This window comes from Struthio camelus, chromosome 2, assembly GCF_040807025.1.
Source record: "Struthio camelus isolate bStrCam1 chromosome 2, bStrCam1.hap1, whole genome shotgun sequence".
NCBI lineage: Eukaryota > Metazoa > Chordata > Aves > Struthioniformes > Struthionidae > Struthio > Struthio camelus.
The window spans coordinates 142025884-142045297 of NC_090943.1; the positions used below are offsets into that span (position 1 = coordinate 142025884).

General features: G+C 39.7%; 1 protein-coding gene across 5 annotated transcripts in view; it reads left to right on the forward strand.

Moving 5' to 3' along the window:
- Nucleotides 1-16146, forward strand: part of NOL4 (nucleolar protein 4) — a 197229-nt gene extending 181083 nt beyond the window's left edge. For 3 of the 5 annotated variants that reach the window (XM_009683063.2, XM_009683061.2, XM_068932787.1), the window contains 3 exons: nucleotides 1888-2068; nucleotides 6147-6227; nucleotides 13784-16146. In XM_009683063.2, coding sequence (XP_009681358.2) covers nucleotides 1888-2068; nucleotides 6147-6227; nucleotides 13784-13977 — 456 coding nt within the window. In that variant the 3' untranslated portion in view covers nucleotides 13978-16146. The remainder of the gene's footprint in view (nucleotides 1-1887; nucleotides 2069-6146; nucleotides 6228-13783) is intronic. The other 2 variants (XM_009683064.2, XM_009683062.2) reach the window with 1 other exon arrangement.
- The last annotated feature ends 3268 nt before the right edge of the window (nucleotides 16147-19414 follow it).

The window sequence follows — 19414 nt, forward strand, 5'->3', positions numbered from 1 at the left end:
CCAAGGCATAACTTTATTGTATGGCTTATGAATATTTTCTCATAGAATATAATATATTCTCTTTTATAAGAGACAGCAAGGACCTCTGGAGATAAAAGGTAAATGATATTGAAGTTGAATTCCTGGCAAAAATACATGGTAATTTTTGACTTTTGTTTGGCTCTAATATTAATTAAGAAAATACATAGGAGACTTCAGTATTGGCCTGTTCTCCTAACAATGCAAAACTTCGCCTCAGTCTGTACTAGTGCCCAAGAGGTCCCATTCTAATTGCTTATGCAATTAATTATCTGATGGTTCCATGTTCTGTATTAAATATTAAAATTTCGGTTAATAATATATATTCTTTCTTGTGAGTCGTCTCAGTTGTGTCCAAGTCTCCTTAACCAATAAATAACTAAAAGACAGGGATACCTTTATTTCAGAAAAGCTGATACTCTCATATTTGAGAGATGGAAATGGTTTCTGCTCATAACAGAAAAATGAAAGTTACTTGAGATTTTTTTTTTTTTGCTTAGACACAGAAATTGGATACTTAGGCCACTGTTCTAACTATTTGATCCTTCTGTGCTGGTATATACAGTCTTATTTTTAAAAAAACATTATAATAAAGCTTTGAGATAATTTATAACATTCTTAATAATTTTGGTGTATTTAGCAACCATGAAAGGGCTATGCAGAAGAGAGAAGCATAAAACGGGCAAGTCACATAAAGGGAAGGTAATGACTTCCAGATCGTTGTTCAGTTAACTACTCTGAAATGCTCTATGTTTTTTAAATACTGATGTTTCATGGATACGTTTTATATGAAATCACTGAAATAAATTTTCATCAGATAATAGTGCAAAATGAGGCCCATTAAAAAAGTCTAAAAGTTAAAAAGAAGCAAAGAAAAAAACCAAATACAATTGAAGGCTAAATCAGAAACTCCAACACTCAAATCTGTGTTGTTGGTTGAGCAGTCACATACTTATAGTTTTCCTTCCTTCCAGCTACTAAAATGCATTAAGTCTTTTCTTAATGCTTTATTTTTCCTCCATGTCATTACTAGAGTTGCCACAGGAACATTCTGTGATCGTGAATGGAGGTGAGGTGATCTAAGCAGCAGCTAACAAAAACACAGATAGGAAAAAGAGGTTTTTTTCCCCCCATAAACGTGATCATCTTTAAGGCAAAGTTAGAGGGTCATTCTGCTAAATCCTTCTCAATATTATGCAAACATCTAAGAGGCAAACAGAGAACATGAGATGAACCCATGTCATACAAACAGTCGCTGCTCATACCCGTGTATGAGATGCTACAGATGCTTTTAGGTCATGTTTGCAAAGATATCTTTTCTACTTGCCCCTTGCGTGGATGGTCACTCATTCAGCCCTCTGAAAACATCAAAAATTGTTTTGTTTTGTGCTGTCCCTTCTGTTATTTCTGAGACTGATGCATTAAGAGAAGCAATTGATGTGTTCTGAATTGGTGTGTTTCATTGAGAAAGATGATTCTCTGACTCAGAAGACTCACTCCTCTAGCCAGAAAGTAATGTGTTTTTTTTTCCTGCTCCTTCCCGTGATATTTCTAGTTAGAGTTCGATTTTGGAGGAGACGGTAAGCTCTTCAGGGTGAGAGGATGCATCTCCCCCTTTGAGAAACGGTATGGTTGGCTAGTGGAGCACAAATAAATGAACATTCCCAGATTTTATGGGAAGACTGTATCCTTACCTTTATCATTATTTCTTTTCAGCTGATAACCTGTCAATCAGAAACACGTCTGTGCTTGTTTAACGTGTATTATACTTTTCTGAAAGCAATAGATAGGAAATCTTCACAATGGAAAAGCTTCTCTCGTGCAAGGTGAAATGTAGCAATAATTTGAAACCTTTCTTTGTTTTTGCAGGATGAAGCTGCTCCAGCTGACAAACAATACAAACAAGAGCCGGCCCAGGTCACTTACTCAACATCAGCTGTTTCCAGCACACAGGAGGTATTGTACATCAATGGAAATGGGACCTACAGTTACCATAGTTACAGAGGGCTCGGAAGTGGGCTGCTAAATCTCAACGATGCTTCTAGCAGTGGTGAGTTTTCTCACAAAATGTGCCTGTATGTTTATCCGCTCATGTGTGTGTTTCCCCCTGCTATACAAAAAACTAGTCCAAGGGGTTCAATATCCATAGACTATTATCAGATAATGAGCAGGAACACAATCCCACAAACAGCTTCTGCTGAGCAAAATACTTACCCCCTGTATGTTCATCCCCTTTCAGTTTCAAGGGACTGATTTACAATAGGGCAAGACTGAACCTGAGGTCTCTAACAAAGCTGAGTAAAAAATGCTGGGCTAGATCTTTAGTAAATTTATACAATTGTGTGAGGACCTACCCTGTCCTTACTGTCCTCTCCTATACTGATGACAAAATGAGGCCATTAGTATCTTTGTGGCTGCAGTCTGAAAACACTAAATTCCACATTTTATGATGGAAATGAATTGGGCTAGATTTCTAGCATGGTCTCTCTGACTACTTTAATTTACTGCAGATGAGAATCTGGCATGACTAGTGTTAAATGAGAAATCAGAATATCTATTTATACCCTAAGCTGAAAATGATGTGGGTAATTATGTGTCACCATGAGGTTATATGTCCCTCTAAAAAAAAAAAAAGGAAAGCAATTTGTTTAGACAACATTCCCTTTTTCTTATATTAGGAAACATCTATAACAAACAAAGGTAAGTGTATTGTGTCATCTGTTTGAAAAAGTCCCCAAATTGATTTCATATGAATTTAGAGCAAAGGAAACAGTTTGCCCATTCTGATAACAAGAGTATTGTCTATCTGTCAGGGAAGAGTGATTACTCTGGGAGACTGAGGGTCTCTTGCCTCTAAGAACAGGTTTTAAAGAGTGTTTCAGAGGACAGGGAAATCCATGGTCTTTTGTCCTGGCTGATCCCTCTCTGGCTGAGGAGAGTGCTGCTTCAGGTACATGGGCTGACTTTGGCGAGATAGTAATTGTTCAGCTATAGCCTCAGTTTTCAATGTGCTAAGCAGTTTTCAAAATGTTATCAGAGCTGCAGCCTGCAAGGAGTTAGCGGTGTGTGGTAATCTTGGTGACCTTCAGACATGTCTGCTTCCTCACCTCCCCAAAAAATCCTCAAAGGTCTGTGAATGATTTGCATTAAGTTTTCAAAAGGCTTTAAAAAGACAATATTTTAGTTGTCAAAAGTGTTTGACTTAGAGAGAGTGAATGATGATTTCAATTGTTTCCATATGCATGGAAAATATATCTGAGGTACTGACTATGATCCTTGATCAAATATTTTCAAAAGCATAAGACAAGCTGTGGAAATCAGGTTTCTTGGGAAAACACAGAAGGACTTTAAAATTGTCTTCACAATGTGGGCAGAGAAGCTCTGAGCCAGTTCCCACTGAAAACAGTTGGCATTTGCTCTTTCACCTAAGTGAGAGTGGAATGAAGCTCCCTATGTCTTTTTTGTCAGCTCAAGCCCTCAGAGTTCTCCCGTTTTACAAAATCCTAAATTGTGAGGGATCACAATTCAAACTGCTCGTAATAGGATACATTTTTTACTCCTGTTTTTCAGGAATTGTGAATTGTGGCATTTAGGCAGAAGTATTCTATGTCACTTCTGTATGCAATTTTGAAAAATAAGGTGCAAATTCTACATCATAAATTAGTATTTCTTTTAGATTAGAAGCACTATTTTCCATGTATCTTTAATGTAGAGGACACCAGAGCTTTGCCACACTTAAAGCACAAGGTGGGTTTTATAGGACCAGCAGTGGTTATCCTGAGCTGCCTGATGCTGCACAACTAACGCAGCCAGAGAACTGTGCCCTACGCTGTACTTCTCTGTGTAGTGCTGCTGGAGCAAAGGGACTGTAGTCCCAGCGGATACTGATGGTTTGCATACTGAGATATGCCCAGACACTTATTCCTTGCCTCCCCCTACTTGTATTGGAAAATTTTGTCTGTAGTCCCTGGAAGACTACCATTCCACCGCTCTTCTGAGGGTTATGCATAGTTGGAGCACGGTTGCAAGGGTGCCCATCTTCTCCACAGAGATCCCACAGGATCCAAAGCACATGGCTCCTTCACAGTCCAAAAGTCTGTGTGCCAGCATTTACGAACCAGCTGTTGATGCTGACAATGGAGCTGATGGCTGATTTGTATCCCACCTGCCATTTCAGGAAGCTCATTAGGAAACTGTGGAAAGGCAACTCCATCAATTTCATTGGCACAGAAGCAGTTAGTAGCCAATTTGGTTATCTGTCAGCTGCTGGGTATAAAATGCTCTGGCTCCATTAGCTGGTGTCTTTATAGTACAAAAGGGAGAGTTTAGGGGCCAGTTCTTTGAAATCTGTCAGTCCTCTCTGATATGTCCATGACTATTTGTTGTTTCTCTGTAAAACTAAGAAGAGTGGCTGGAGTTGCAGCTGGGTCTAACCATTGCCCTCCTGACAGGCCTCACAAGCAGTTGTTTGCAACCAGTATTCTTCTTCAGGGACTCTTGTTCCAAACATATACAAGGCTATTAAAAGTGTTAATGAGTTCCCTCTCTGGAGAGTAGGATATTTGCTTGTGGATTGTTTTCAGGACCTAAGAAGTAATTTTGAGAATGCATTTCCTTTTCAATTTAGTAACCTATCAAATGTTGTTGTCATGTTTACAAATGTTCTCCCAGTGTAAAAATAAATCTACACCTCAGTCAGGATGTGTGTATAAACAAATACAGTCTGTTTTTGTGTATCTACTGAAAAAAAAAGGACAGGTTGCAAAGGCTAGGTAAAACGCACTGCTCGGACAACTATTTCTGGACATTTCCCCACAGTAATATGATGACTATGTCCAATTACCTCCCCTGTCTAGTACCCAACTGATTTGTGTATTTTATAAGCTATGAGTCATTTACTTTGGTTATTTCCTCCTCTATAAAGTTATTCCCTACTCTGATCTGAGCTTATGATCTTAGCTATCTGCACACCCAACTGTTCGGTGGCTCTGACTCAGGGACCTCTCTGTACCCACTGGTACAGTGCTTCCCTCCTCAGTCTGTCCTTCCACATGGCTAATTACAGAATCATAATTAGCTCCTTACACAACTATATGGGGCAAGCCTTCACGCAACTGCTCAGTGCAAACGAGCAGAATGCAGCAGCTTATACAATGGCCCCCTCTTTATTGTGGGCAGGAAAAAGGCACAACAGGAAAAGGCTTGAGCTTAAAGCACTAAGTTCTGTCCTCAGTGCTTTTAAACCCTCGAGGCCAAGCCAGCTTGGCTTGAAAGCTTCGTTCTGTCACCAAGAAATTTGTGGGTTGACAGAGCCTCTGTCAGCCTGTACATGGGCTGGAACAGAGAAGGAGAAGCAGCCTTTGGGAAAGTTGCCTTTGATTCTTGTAAATGTTAAAAGAGAGCTGCTCTTTGCGAAAGGTGGATTTCCATGGCTCTTTTTTTTTTAAGGCTAATGCAGTTCCCTGGACAGGAAAGCTCCAAGGCAGTGTAATCCAGTGTGTGTGAATGAAATTTGCTTCCCAGCCCTGAACCAGCCACAAAGGTTTCAGCTGGCCTCACTCCATTACACCTGGACTGAGCTTGGAAGGATGCCCAGCTGAGGGTAGGAGGGTGAGGACAGGAGACAGACTGCTCTGCTGGGAGTAAAATGTCTAGTTGCTGCCAGAAGCTGTCAAAGTCCCTGCGTGCTGCCTGAGCCTCTCCTGACAGAAGTGGGATCACCCCATTTCCTGATGCCTTTCTGTCTAGTATTTTTCTTGTTTTCCTTTAAAAGGCCCGCTGGTGACTGTCGGCTGGCCAATGGTCTCTGAAGCTGGGGCTGGCCTGTCTGAGCCTTTCTCTTTACAGCCAGGTAGTTTCCAGAGGTCCATTTTTCCTTTGTGCGGAGGGGCTGTGCGGAGGGTACAGAGACTGTTTCTGTTGCTATTGCTGGGTTTTCTGAAGATGATTTTGGGCCTCTTCCTTCTGTGTTGTTACCTGGTCTTCTATGCAGAAATTTCAGTTATTTCCCTTTGTCCCTGTACAGAGAGGGCATTTCAGATTTGTCTCTAATTAGAATGGCCATGCAAGACAATCCCTTGTGGCATGATAAGAAAAAGCAACTGTTCTGTCCCCATTTCTCTACACAGATCTTCAGCCTACATCCACTACAGCCGTGACTCAACACTGCATTCCAGGCACTACAAATGTCCAATCCCCTTCCAACTCAGGTGAGTCCTTTAGCCAAATTCTAATAAAATTGCAAAGCAAACAAATCCATGGCCCTCACAGGCTTCTCCTTCAGCCTCCTTTCTCACAAACAGGCCTCCAGACTGTGACAGACCCGTTTTCCAGCCTCTAGGTGATGGACTCTCATTGTACCGCTCCCCTGTCCTCAGTCCCTCCTTTCATAGGCCCAGGTGGGCTGCCCTCTCCAAGCCGTTCTCCTTTCTAGCCAGACCTCTTACCTACATGAAACCCGCCTGCCTGGTAATTCATCCTCCAGGCAAGTCTACCATATCAGCCAAAATTCCCAGGTTTTGGTGTATTTGTAGTAGTACTTTTAGTAGTACTACTATTTGTAGTAGTACAGGAGGTCCCCGCTCCATCACATATAGTTCTGAGGTTACTCCTATTGCTATTTTTTTAACTAGTAAGCAGTGGAGTTAATTGTAGTACTAGGCACAAATGTTGGTTAGCACAGAGTTAAGTTTGTCTATTGACGCCTCACTCCCTTCTCGAGCATATTGTGCTCCAAAACTCAAGTTATTCTAGTCAGCTATTGGACTGGTGGTAACCAGCAGAGGTCCATACAAGCAGGGCAGTGGCGTTCATGCTGTGTGGGGCAGCCCTGTTGAAGAAGAAGGGTTAGTTAGAGGAGGCTCCCAGAGCTGAGACTGAGCCCAGCTGATCGGCACGGCCATGGCACAGACAGGAGGGCTGAGCACTTTTACCGGCTAATGCATGTACCTGAAGGAAGGGTGTGTCATTCTAGTACTGCTTTGTGCAGTTTGGGTCCAAGGTGCACATAGTGACTGTGAGGCCTTTCAGTTTGATGGGAGACAAGTACATTGTGTGGGTTCAACAAAGGTTAAATAACGGTAGGTGTGCACAAGCTGACTAAGGCTGTAATAAAATTTATCAGCTGTGGGGTAATATAGACATATATGCTTTGCCAAGCACTGCTAATAGGATTGAGGTTGAAAGGTATAAAACCCACATGGTTCCTTCCCTTGAACCACAATACAGTCATGCTTCTGTGGATAGAGTATTTTTGGCACTAGTGTAGGCAACAGAGAAGTTGTGTATAGGAGCTGCAGATATTTATTACAGTTCAAGTCATTATATAGGTTTTCATTTGCGAGGTTATGATAGCTGGGTACAGGGCACAATGCAGTTCCCATGTGCTTGGCTTCATCACGCCTCTATGCCTTCTTATAGTGGAACGCAGACTATGGTCAGGCATAAAAGTGTTTAAAGGATGATGGCACTGATAACAGTGATGAGAAAATTCACGGACATCTGTATCTCAAATTTTGACAGTTTTATAATATAGCCTTAGTAGTAACTCCAGGCATATGAGAGGAAATTACCACATTTATTTTCTTTTCCAGTCTTCCCATTTTAGAGCCTTATTTTCCTTGTTTATAACTTTGCTAAGCCTGAACTATTTGAATTGAAAATTTCCATACAGAAGTCTACCACAAGCTGAATTTTTTTTGGAGTTATTTCATCAAAAATGATTCAGCCAAAGGTTATTGGGAAGACCTGTCACTTATCCCATGTGCATATGAGGGCCTCAAGCACCTTCATGGTGTGGCTCAGGAAACCATAGTAGGGGGAGTTGTCATAGCTTTGGGGACTTTCATAGTTCAGAGAAAATTTGCTCAAATTTGGTGCAGTTGTTACCTTTTGTAAAATCTTGGCATTCATGTTCAGCAAACACACATTCAGTAGAGGCTTCTTGGCAAATAAACTAAGAAAAAAAAAAGTCCAACTGAGAATATCCAATATGCAGTCAACCCTTAAAATGCTGACTGGATTACCCACGGCGTGGCTGGCCATGATGAACAGGGGTTGAACAGGATTTTGCCTGTGGTTTCTCTCCCCTGCTTTTCTTTATACCTCTACTCTTGCACAGTCTGTGTTCTCGTGCTACCCTGTTGGCATCAAAGTAGGAATAGAAAGGAAAGACAAAACCGCTTGTCTCTAATACTGGTGGAGCCAGGGGTGCGAAGACAGACAGAACAAGAGCGAGAGAGTTAGGAACCTGGGAGACTCTGCTTAGTCTCATTTAACAAAGGCAAAATGTGAGGTTGGCCTAAGTTAGGTGATTTGCTGTGGCAAAGTTGGGAATCCTCATTTATTGGCTGAATTCTATATTAAGATCATCCCTTCATTCCTCTTCCTCCTTCTTCCTCTTTCAAATTATTGGACAAAAACAGGTTTACATAATAACTGTCCATGATTCCTGATGGTATACACAAGTATTATTCTGGTTCCACCACACGAACTGGGATGAAATGTCTGTAGCTATATTGAGAGGTATCTTACTTTTCTACCTTTGCACAAAGTTCAGAAGACAGCCATTAAGGCAAAACAGGTGTATGCCACATAATTAATCTCCTGTGATGGATAAGAAACATACTGGACGACCCCAGGTAATCCTTTCATCCCAAACCAGTGTGTTTGCCGATTGTTGAAAATGAATGATGTTCAACTGCTATAGGCATGTTTGTGTTTTAACATCTCTTTCCTCAGGCTACACAGCAGTTTTTTTCTGCTGTCTGAATTAGCTGAAAATCTCTTCCCAGAGAAGGAAGGAGGGAGAAAGAAGCATAAAAGGTCCAATTCATTAGTCCTTATTTTCTTGGTTTGAGATCTCCTAGCGCTCCAAAACATGTTTAGGCACATCTGTTCTCTGAAGGTAGGAAAAGGAGTATCATTGGCAGATGCATAATATCACAATAAAATAGTCTTGTAATAATAAATACATCTGATTTGGAAAAGTAACATACTTGGATGGTTGTTTCTATTTAATTTTATCAGAGTAGATGAGAATCTGATACATATTAATTTATCCTAAAGCCACTTATTAAAAAAAAGAAGGCAAGAGGAGAGTAGGTGCACTAGGAAAGATATACAAGAGAAATTTCAAAGCAAAGGCGTTTGCTCTCTTCATAGGAAAAATATTATTTTCCTATAAATAAATGCTGCTACTTTGTACATCTTGGCTGATAAAAAGGTTGCTTAACAGTTAATGAATATGTAGAAGAATAGTTGATTAAGCACAGATATAACTTTTCAAAATTATTTTTGGTGTTCTAAATTATTGTCTCAATTTTGGGAGTCACCGACATTTATTTTTCTTTTCTTTCAGCAGTTATTAACTATAAAATTGATGGCTACTCAGTGACAGCATACAATTCTTACGGGATTTTTGTTGAGATGTTTGTTACTGGTTTTCCTGTGTTATCAGTACTTCTAACGGCATATCTACATCTGACCCATGTTTGGGAATTTGACATAAATGATGTTGCTAAGAAGTAGTGCATGAGGCAATAACTAGCTCCGTTTAAGTCTTGCAATTTACAGGGAAGTCATTTGTCCCACAGTGTATTTAATAGCAGATATTTCCAGCAGCTAATTTGATAAATGATTGTCTAGCACACGAAGAGTGGATTTTCAGAGTTTTCGTATTCTGCTTGATGTGTTTCCAACAAGAACCATTTCACATCACAAGGGAAATCAGGTATATGTAGCTGGGCTGAGGTGGTAAACGTAAAATATTCTTTTGTTAAAGTGTCGATCAGGTGGCCTCTCCAAGAGGCAGAGGAACAATATCGCGCTGTTCGGAAATAATATTAAAGAAAGGATCTGTCTCAGCAATTTGTTTAACCTACTGCTTAAGAGGATGTTGTGCTGTAATAAAAGCATCAGAGGTGACAATTTTGAGTTACAATGATATGCACTACGAGAAATACATAAAAACAAGTATCCTGTCTTCACCTTTGCAAGACATGCTTACTCTTTGCTTGCACGTTGCTACAGCCATTGTGGAACCTGATAATGCTTGCATTCAGGATTTGCTATTTTCTTTAACTACTCTGGGATAGGACAAAACATGCTAAAATGTGCAGGAGTATTGTGGAAACTGACACTGCAAAACTCATTGCAAACAAATAACATTAGGCTTTTCCTCTATATAAGGATGCACTTCCTTGGTGCTATGGAGATTGGCAGCTTAATAAATAGTGTTAAGAATAGTAAGGAAATAGTTCTAAAAGTAAAGGACAGTCATTAGAATAAATAGTGTCCAAGCTGTTCAGCTTTCTCTAGATTTAGTCATCTGTAGTGATGGCTTCTGAAGATAGATATGCATGAGCTGTCTACCTTAACTAGTTATTTTGGAAGCCTTCAGAATATCTGTGATTTGTTTGTCTGAATAAAGATGTGTGGTGGATATTTATTAGTAAGATTTAGATTGCTGTGTTTCAATAGCTGATTTGTATAAAGTTGCTCAGGAAAAAATCTTCACTAGTAGAATATGATGCATTTATTCATTGTTTTCTGAAGGACCAGGTATGACTGATAAAGCTAAAGATAAGCTATAGCATTTTTAGCAAACTAAGTAAGCTTTAATGATCAGTAATTTTGTGAGCTTTGGAAGTGAGATGTAGGGGTCACACAACATAACTGAAGGAAGAACTAAAATTCTTATTCCCACATCAAGCAGGGATTGTTCTCTTTCTGTTTAACTCCCTGCCAGCACATGCAGCTTCCCTTCCTGGGAAGGCACGGACATACTCACTACCCCAAAATAGCACACACAAGCTCTTTTCTCTATGTCTGGATCTTTTTACTTTTTTGCTTGGGGAGGGTTTCTTTGAGGAGGAGGACAGCAGTGAGACTTGTTAAGTACAAGGCAGGAATTGGGGAGTGAAGGAAAATCGCAATTTTCCTGCTATATAAAAATTAAAAAATCAAAGAGTAAGTTAAAATCCGAGTTTTCTCGTTTCCTTTGTATATAAGCACTCAATATACCACAGAAGCCTTCCAGAGCAGGAGGGGTTCTGGGTCCTGGTGGTTCCTTGCATGTGCAGACTGCAGATTTATTTTAATTCTTAGATGCAGTTGCACAAAACTTTCTTTCCAGTTCCTTCAGGGATTCAAAGATACATATTCTGAAGAGTTAAAAAACTCCTCATGAGAGTTAATAAATGCTATTAGAGATACAGGGCCAGATCTTCAGTCTGTGTAAATTAGAGTGACTCTCGATTTGTAAAGCATTGCACTGAATTATGTCTGCTGGGCATCTGGCCGTCTCCTAGTTTTCCTTTCAGAGTTAACACTTTTACTGTGTGTCTTCATTTTTGTACGGAAAACTTAGAGATGTGAATATGGAGAACTATACATTTTCTTCTTATGAGTGAAACAAATTTAATATCCTATTCAACCACTTATAAATCTGGATTACCAAGGAGAAAATCCGTTCACTTCCCTTTCAGAAAAAAATTTGCTCTGCCACAGAAGCTCTGTTCTGACATATATTCTGTGTGTGTTTTTGGCTGTGACACGAATGAGAGTCAAGGAGAGAACATAAAAGTTAAAGTAGGTTCATCTGGAGCACAGTGCCCTCAATATGTCAACAGTAGCTTTTTCACTACTGCCTCAATAAATATAAAAGTCTTTAATGGCTTCTTACAACCATTCAGTCCAGCTGGCTTTATGATTTGTACTCCCTTCTTTTCAATGCTGGGGTGGATTTTACTTCCTTAGAAATATCCTCTGAGCTTCTTCGTAACACAGCCATTTCCCTACAGAGTATAGTCACGCTGCAGTAGATTCACTGAGCTAACTGTCCTTTTAATTTTCCTTCATACACTGGAAGTCATTTAAAAGTCAGTTCCTTTATGCCAGTGTAAAACTGGATAAGATAGTTTTAAGGCTAAGTGGTGCATACTAGTTGCATAGCTGGAAATGAGAAGATCCAAAAGGATCCTTTCTGAGTAGTTTCTTTTCATAGTCCCAGCTCTGCTTTCATTCACTCAAGCCATTGAGAGATTTTTCATTAACTTCAATGAGTGTGGGTACATGGCACGCTTGACATTCTTAGTGGTCTCAACTATACCTCAGTATAATCATAAAGGAAAGAAAAATAAGTAACGTTTATGACCTGATCTTCAGTGTCTGGAAATCGGTGCATCTCTTTCTAATGCTACTTAAGCTAGCAAATATTTTTTGAATCATGGGATCCTGCTACGATTATTTTGGAGAACCTCTAGAGAATAAATTGGTGTGTTCTATATTCTGTATTTGAATGTGCTAAATTTTATAATTAACCCAGTCTCTTTAGGAAGTCAGGTCCATCCAAAGGGCCAGTGCTGAGAAAACCTGAGCACTGCTGTACATTTTCCACATGAAACTGAACAGTGACATTTTTCTGTTAGGAAATCGCTCTCACAGGAAAGCAAGATTCATTCCTTCGGATAGCTTGATCCCAGGTTCCAGGAGAGAATTAAGATAAGGATCAGGCCAGGCTGATCTTCTGCCTGCCAGAAATCTTGATTTGCTATGCTGTCAAACTGAATGAACAATATTTTGTCAGCTTTGCACCTAATAAACTGCTGGATAGGTATACTTGCCATGTGCATCCTTCTGTGATTACCAAAAAAAAAAAGAAAAGAAAAAAAAAGCCTGAGTTCATGTCTACCTTTCCTCTCAACAAACCTATTCTCCAGGTATTATATAAATAAATACAATTTATACAATAACTAAGTGTATTGTATAAATGTATTGCATAAAGTGAAAAATGCAAACATCTCGTCAAAGCACTGTTCATCTTAGCTCAGCAATGACCAGGGTCACACTGCTCGGGAAAAACCACACCAAGCTGAACTTCATGATAGGAGACAGTTTTGCTGATCGAGGTAATCTGCAGCCTGCCCTCTGGAGTGCTGTCTTCTGCACGCCGCGTACGTGGTCTTGAGAATATTCTCTGATGAAAAGTGCTAAACATATTGGTGTAGTGGAGAAAGCTGCCAATGCAACATGGTGATTGCTGCAAATTCTGTTGTCAGCGTTCAGACCCTTAAAGCATCTTGTAATATGTTGCCAGCTGTACTCACCCCCACAGAACGGAGCAGCTTTGATGATAGCGTACTCCCTACTATAACAGCCAGATTGTGACCAGCATGTAATCTCACTCATGACCAACTCTTTATATAAGCACTCACGTGGCATCAGGGCTATTCAAGTGAGTGACCATTTGTCTACGTCAGTAAGGGATTCACAGTCTGGCCGCCTGCTAATTGAAGCGTAAACATTTGTGCAAATAGATATAAAGGTAATGTGAGTTTGCTTCTCTGCAGTGAGAACACAAATGTGCGGTTTGCTGTGAGGGCTATGACGGCAGCTGCAGCTGGGGGGGACGCAGGCAATGAGCTTTCAGCCCTGCTCACCAGCATCGGATCCGGGGCAGCGTCGGCTGCAAGAGGCTTACGCTGCTGGGATCCCCCGGGGGATAATTTTTTGCTGGCAGTGGGCCTGCACCTTGCATTATGCGAGCAGAGCTTTAAGGGTGTCTGTTGTATATAGAAAATAATTGTTGCGTTTCCTGTCAAGGGAATCGGGAACTGAAGACTTATTGCTTGTGTGTGCTACTTCTCGCTGGCACTCAGCTGTGAGCAGATTTGCTACTCTGAATTTGTATTTACAAACCTGTGGTGGTGAAAGGTCTGTGGCAGCAGGATCTGAGGCTTCTCTTCTTTTCCCTTGTTATTTACAGGTCCAACAGATCTCAGTATGAAGAGGCAGTTAGCAACCAGCTCTGGATCCTCCAGTAGTACAAGCTCCAGACCCCAGCTGAGTCCAACTGAAATAAATGCAGTGAGGCAGCTTGTGGCAGGGTACCGAGAATCAGCCGCCTTTTTATTGCGTTCTGCAGATGAACTGGAAAACCTTATTTTGCAGCAGAACTGAGTCATGTGACCGTCAAACTGGCCTGGTCTTATCTCAGAGTTTCCACTAATGACATTTTGATTTCCCAGAGCACACACTTCAGTTACTGCACAGTCTTTTAGGAGAGTTAATTACCATAATGCCACACTGTTCTTGATCCATAAAGTGATGTGTTAAGGTGCTTCAAGTGAACTTCGACCTCTGGTATTTCCGAGGTACTTTACTGTGTCCAGCCTATTGCTTTTTGTTTTAGTGTGTCAGCATAAATATCGAAAAAGTGGCTAGAAATTAACTCATTCTAACATGTGGAGGAAACAGAAGATGCTGTGATGGTTTTAAAAAAAAAAATGGTTCAAGATCCAAGTGCAATATTAGTGGAATGTGATACTGACTCATTGGACTTAAAGCTGCAGTATATGGCAAAACGTTGCCAAAAGTCCTGTTGCTACAGGGCACAATTGCAATTAAAAGGATCTTGTATTTTAAAAAAATGTAATTTTTATAAAAAACAAAACAAAAGATTTTTGTTTTCATTCAAGATTTTTCATTTTTACTTTGGTAAACTTTTTCACTGGTCCTAAAAATGTTTTGAGGAGCTATTGTAAGTCCCCCCTTCCTCTCTTGAGCCCCTGGCTGTGTCCTTCTCCCCACCTTCATATTCTTTCTACAACAAGTAACTCTTGATGCTGGATAATTCTTCCCCTGTACTGTAAATTGTCATCTCTGGAACACCTTCCAAAGGAAGCATGCATTTCCTACGCTCATGCCATTCTCAACTCCATTCTGTAATATATTGCAGCTTTATTAGTAATTAATAAAGAGTTGAGGGTTTTTTTAAAAAAAGACATATCATTGAGAAAAAAAAAAGGAGAAATTGATTTCTTACAGTGATCTCATCTAACTCCATAATCACTGCTGCTGTCCTGTACAAGTCCCTCTAGTTGTGATTGGATGTAGATGATTGAATGTTAAGAGGTTGCAAGTGACAATCTGAAAATTTGCACTCTTGTGTGTATTTGTTTTGTTTTCCTTAATTTAAACAAAATTCTTACAGAGGAAGGTCATTGACACTTCTGGTATGATCTGTGTAATTCCCAGGCCTAGCTAAAACTGTACAAAAGTGTAAATGGATGCAGCTGCAACTATAATTAAACTCTTCTCTCCTCTCCCCAGCTCTTCCCTACCCTTCTATTTCTTATTTTATAATATTGATTACACATTAATGGTGTTTTCTTTGTGCACTACAGCAGGCTTATTTTTAAGTATATAGAAAAAAAGTACTTTAGTTCATGCTTACTGTACTGTCTGTTCTGTTGTTTAGCTTTTGTTGAATAACAAGTTCCTTGTGCATTCCTAAATTTGCCTTATTTCATGTACAAAATTTTATGTAATTCTGTTTTTGACAATGAGTTTAAGGCATCAGTGATATTTTATATCTACTTGTTACATATAGTTTTCCAAGTAATGACTGTGATTGTGACCAAGTAATGTGCACTTTTTCTTGTAACTGTGGACATTGCTATGCTTTTTTTTCTCTAGTGTTTCTAGAATTACTGTTGCTTACAGTTATGTAAAAGAAAAAGAACTTTTGTGATACTGTTGGTGAATATTAATGTGAAAAAGCCTATGAAATATGAGTATTTTGGAGGTACATAGATAGATACACAAACATCTCTAAGTTGTGGACCGATGTTCACAAATTTAAAAGAGAATTCAAAACCTGAGGGCTGGAATCATTTCCTCTGTTTTGTTTGGGTAAATAAACAGATTTCTGTGTTTAAATACATGATTGTGGAACATTATAACATTTAAATTGACATAGTATTTAAAGCTATAAACATTATTCTCTTTAAATTGGAAAAAGAGATTCCAGCCCAACTCATGCAGACAGTCAAAGCTTATTTCTCAAAATTATTGAGTAAATCCAGTAGGCTCATCTAGCTGGAGCTCTGTTTTAATGAAGAATTTCCTCAATAAGAGCAGAAGCTGGTGTTCTATAAATCATGAGATCATGATTTATATATAAATCATGAGATCATCATGAGATCATGTCACTAACATTTTACAGTTTGAATTTGGCTGGAGGTAACACAATTTTGCCACTATACATTTATTCTTAGAAATCTATTGGAGGTCTTTTTGAAGGCACCAATTCTTGAATGTGAAAATATAGTTGCAAATTTCTTACTACCCGTCACTTGATAGAGGTATTTTCTCCTAGCATCTCCTTACTGCTTGTGAAAGCCCATAGAGGGTCTTGGCTCTACAGTAGCAGTGTGGTTCCTTCAGCTTTTGTCTCATGTAGGTGTTCAAAAGTCTGTTGCAAATCTAGGGCCTTTTTCCTGTCTTTGACTTTCAGACAGCATCTGCAGCTTCTTCCTTCTCTTGCATCTCAGGAGGGAATGAAGCAGATGCCTTGTGCCAGGTCGCTGTCTGATCCTCAGCCAGAAAAGCTATGGTATGCATTTTCCACAGAGAAGAAGGGTGACAACTATGCCTAGGTTTCAAAGTTTCCTTAGTCCTGTTTTGCAGACCGCCTACTGTCTGACTTCCTTAAACATTTGAAGGCAATGAAGGCTGAGGTTGAGTAGATCGCTCTCCTTCCAGCTGCAGACTGGGTCATGAATCCAGAAATAACAGTGTTACTTCTTTTTCTTAACCAGACTTTCTGTAACCAGCTTCTCATAACCTCTGGGTTAAATATCACAGTTAGGATAAGGCCAGTCCTTTCCAGCGTGGGCATGTCCCTTCACTACTCCTACTTAAGACTGCCTTCAGAAAACCATTATACTTCTAGCCAATATACTCATTATACCAGTATTTCAACTTGACAGATGGCTCATTACAGAACTTTGTGTGTGTGTGTGTGTGTGTGTGTGTGTGTGTGTGTGTGTGTGTGTGTAGGTGTTGGTCTTTCTTGAGCCAATCTCACATATTTCCCAGTTATCCTGGATTTTCCTTGAGATTGGTCCTGCAAGAGCTGCAGTCTTCCAGGGGTGGCTAGAAAGGCAGAGTAGTGGGAGATTTAAGGAGGTTCTGTCCCATGATGTCCCTGTCTGCGGCCCAGAGTTAAGTACCAAACTTATCTATTCTTACTGGCTTGGTCTTTTTGGACTTACCAACCGCATTTGGCAGTCAAGTCATTTTTCCCTTCTTTCCCCTTCTCTGCCAGGTGTTCAGGTTGTTTTTATTTGATATGGCAAGCAACCATGGGTAGCAGCTGTAGATACAACCTTAGGTTGTGGGAGTGGACAATCTGACCAGCTCAGTAACTAACTAGATTTGTTTACAGCTTTTGTCACTGCCGGCTGAGGAGACTGGAGCCGGAACACATGAAAAGAAATCTGAGGTCGAATGGTTTGTTCGAGACTGGCACTTTCCTGCCTGTAATTGAAGGAAAATGCCACGATATGAGCCAAGCCGACTACCAAAAGCTACAGAACTGCTTAACTTGTAGGTAAGCAAAAGAGAACCTAGTTCCCAATTTAACAGTTGCCTATTTCATCTGAAGAATTTTCAGAGTGAGGGCAAGCAGACGAACATGTAGATGACCACAGCTATAAAAAAAAAAAAAAAGAAAAACTCGGAAATGGAGTTATATGAAGAAATTGGGTATTCTTGCTGTAGTGATCTGGGTACCTGTTGACTGCAGTTTAAATGTTAGATAAGTTTTGGTGGTAGAACTCCATTGAAACAAGGAACAATTTCACTTTTCTCAGAGTTCCTAGCACCATGTTATATACTTCCTGTACACTTGTTAAAACTCTGCTGGATTTGTCTTTGAGAGGCTGGCAAGGCATTCATAAGGAAGGCAAATTTTTTTATTTTCAAAGGAAAGCTCATATTTAACCCATGTAAGAACCATTGGATTCAGCCCTGACTCCGACCAGTATTAAGAAACAGTTATCAACATATGAAAATGAATTGTGAAATAATGGCACAGATCAAGCAGAGTCAACCAGATGGTTACTGGAGTATATAAGAATATAAAATGGCTGTTCTGGGCAAGACCAATGGTATGCATGGCCTTTATCCTGGCTCTGATAATTAATAAAGCAAATGTAGTTGTAGTAGATATTGCAGAACAAAAAAATAGAGCAATCATGTAGCAATGCTTCCTAAATATACAGCCCTGCTCTACAACAGTTTGAGGCTCAAGAACTTCCTGAGGCAGAAGGTATGTTTGTCATTTGAGATATGATAGTATTGACCAGAATCAGGACTCCATTGTGCTAAGCACTCTGCAAATACATAGTGAAACATCACATGGCTCTAAAAACACTCCTTACCAAATACCAGAGAGCAGGAGGAAAAAACAGGCAAAAAAGGCAAATGGGTTGCCCAAAGCCATGCAATCTGTGAATGCCTGAGCCAGGTTCTCTGACTGCTTTCCAATATCCTGCCCAGTAAAGCGCAGATGTGCCAAGTACAGTATGTAAAGTCCAAAGATCAAATCCTTTTTTTCAGCCAAACTGTCTTCAGAATAGGATCACAGGTTGAGGAGGAGGGTGCAGAAATAATTTTACACTCTAACCTAAATAACCTGTTTAAATCTCTTTTTCACCACTGAAAAAATGAGCACAAAGGCATTGGAAAGACTATAGAATTAATACCTGCTTTATTAATAGAGATTTTGTGTTGTGCCACCTAATTCAGTTAATTTCTGTGAGTGTGGAGAAAGATTTTTTTTATGCGAAGTTTTTTGTTCCCTATTCTAACAATGAATGTCTGGAAACACAATGGAAGAGAGTCCTAATTATTGTGACTATATGTATAATTTGTTTTGTAAGTACACCTTTGCTGTGGTAAGCCTGCTTACAAAATTATGGTGTAAGGAAAGCTGGGAGAAGGATCCAGCCTACCAGTTGCACGTAGATAGGATTGTCCTTGTTTTCCCTGAGATTCTAAGCAACCATTGACTCAGCGGAGGCATGGATCACTGTAGCTAATTAAAAAAGAAACAATGTTAGAAAGTTTTGAGGTTTTTAAAAAATATTTTTAAATGAAGTTTTTCCTAGTGGTCCCCTGGAAACCTAAAACACATAATTTTTCCCCTTATCCTACAAGGCTGCTGTTTTTTGATTGCAGAGTTGATAATTAGTTCTTGATGCTGTTTTCTTTCTTAAGCTCAGTCACAACATAGTGAAGCGCTCATAGCAGGAAAAGCACTAGGAAAAAATGGAGAAATAGAAAGGATAGGGTTTTTCATATTATTAATCTTTCAAGTTTGTCTCTTTTTAACTTTTTAAAATTATTTTTATTTGTGGTTACAAACTCAGAGTGCTTTAGCACCAGAAAGCTGACTTATTTACTTCCTCTCATCTTACATAGCAGGGAGGGAAGGTTTTGCTACACAGAGGAATAGCTTCTAGCTGAGAAAAGCTCTTACTGGCCTAGCCAGCAGGCAGCTTTATTGGCATTCATTTGCTATTCCTGACACTTGAAAATTACAATCTAC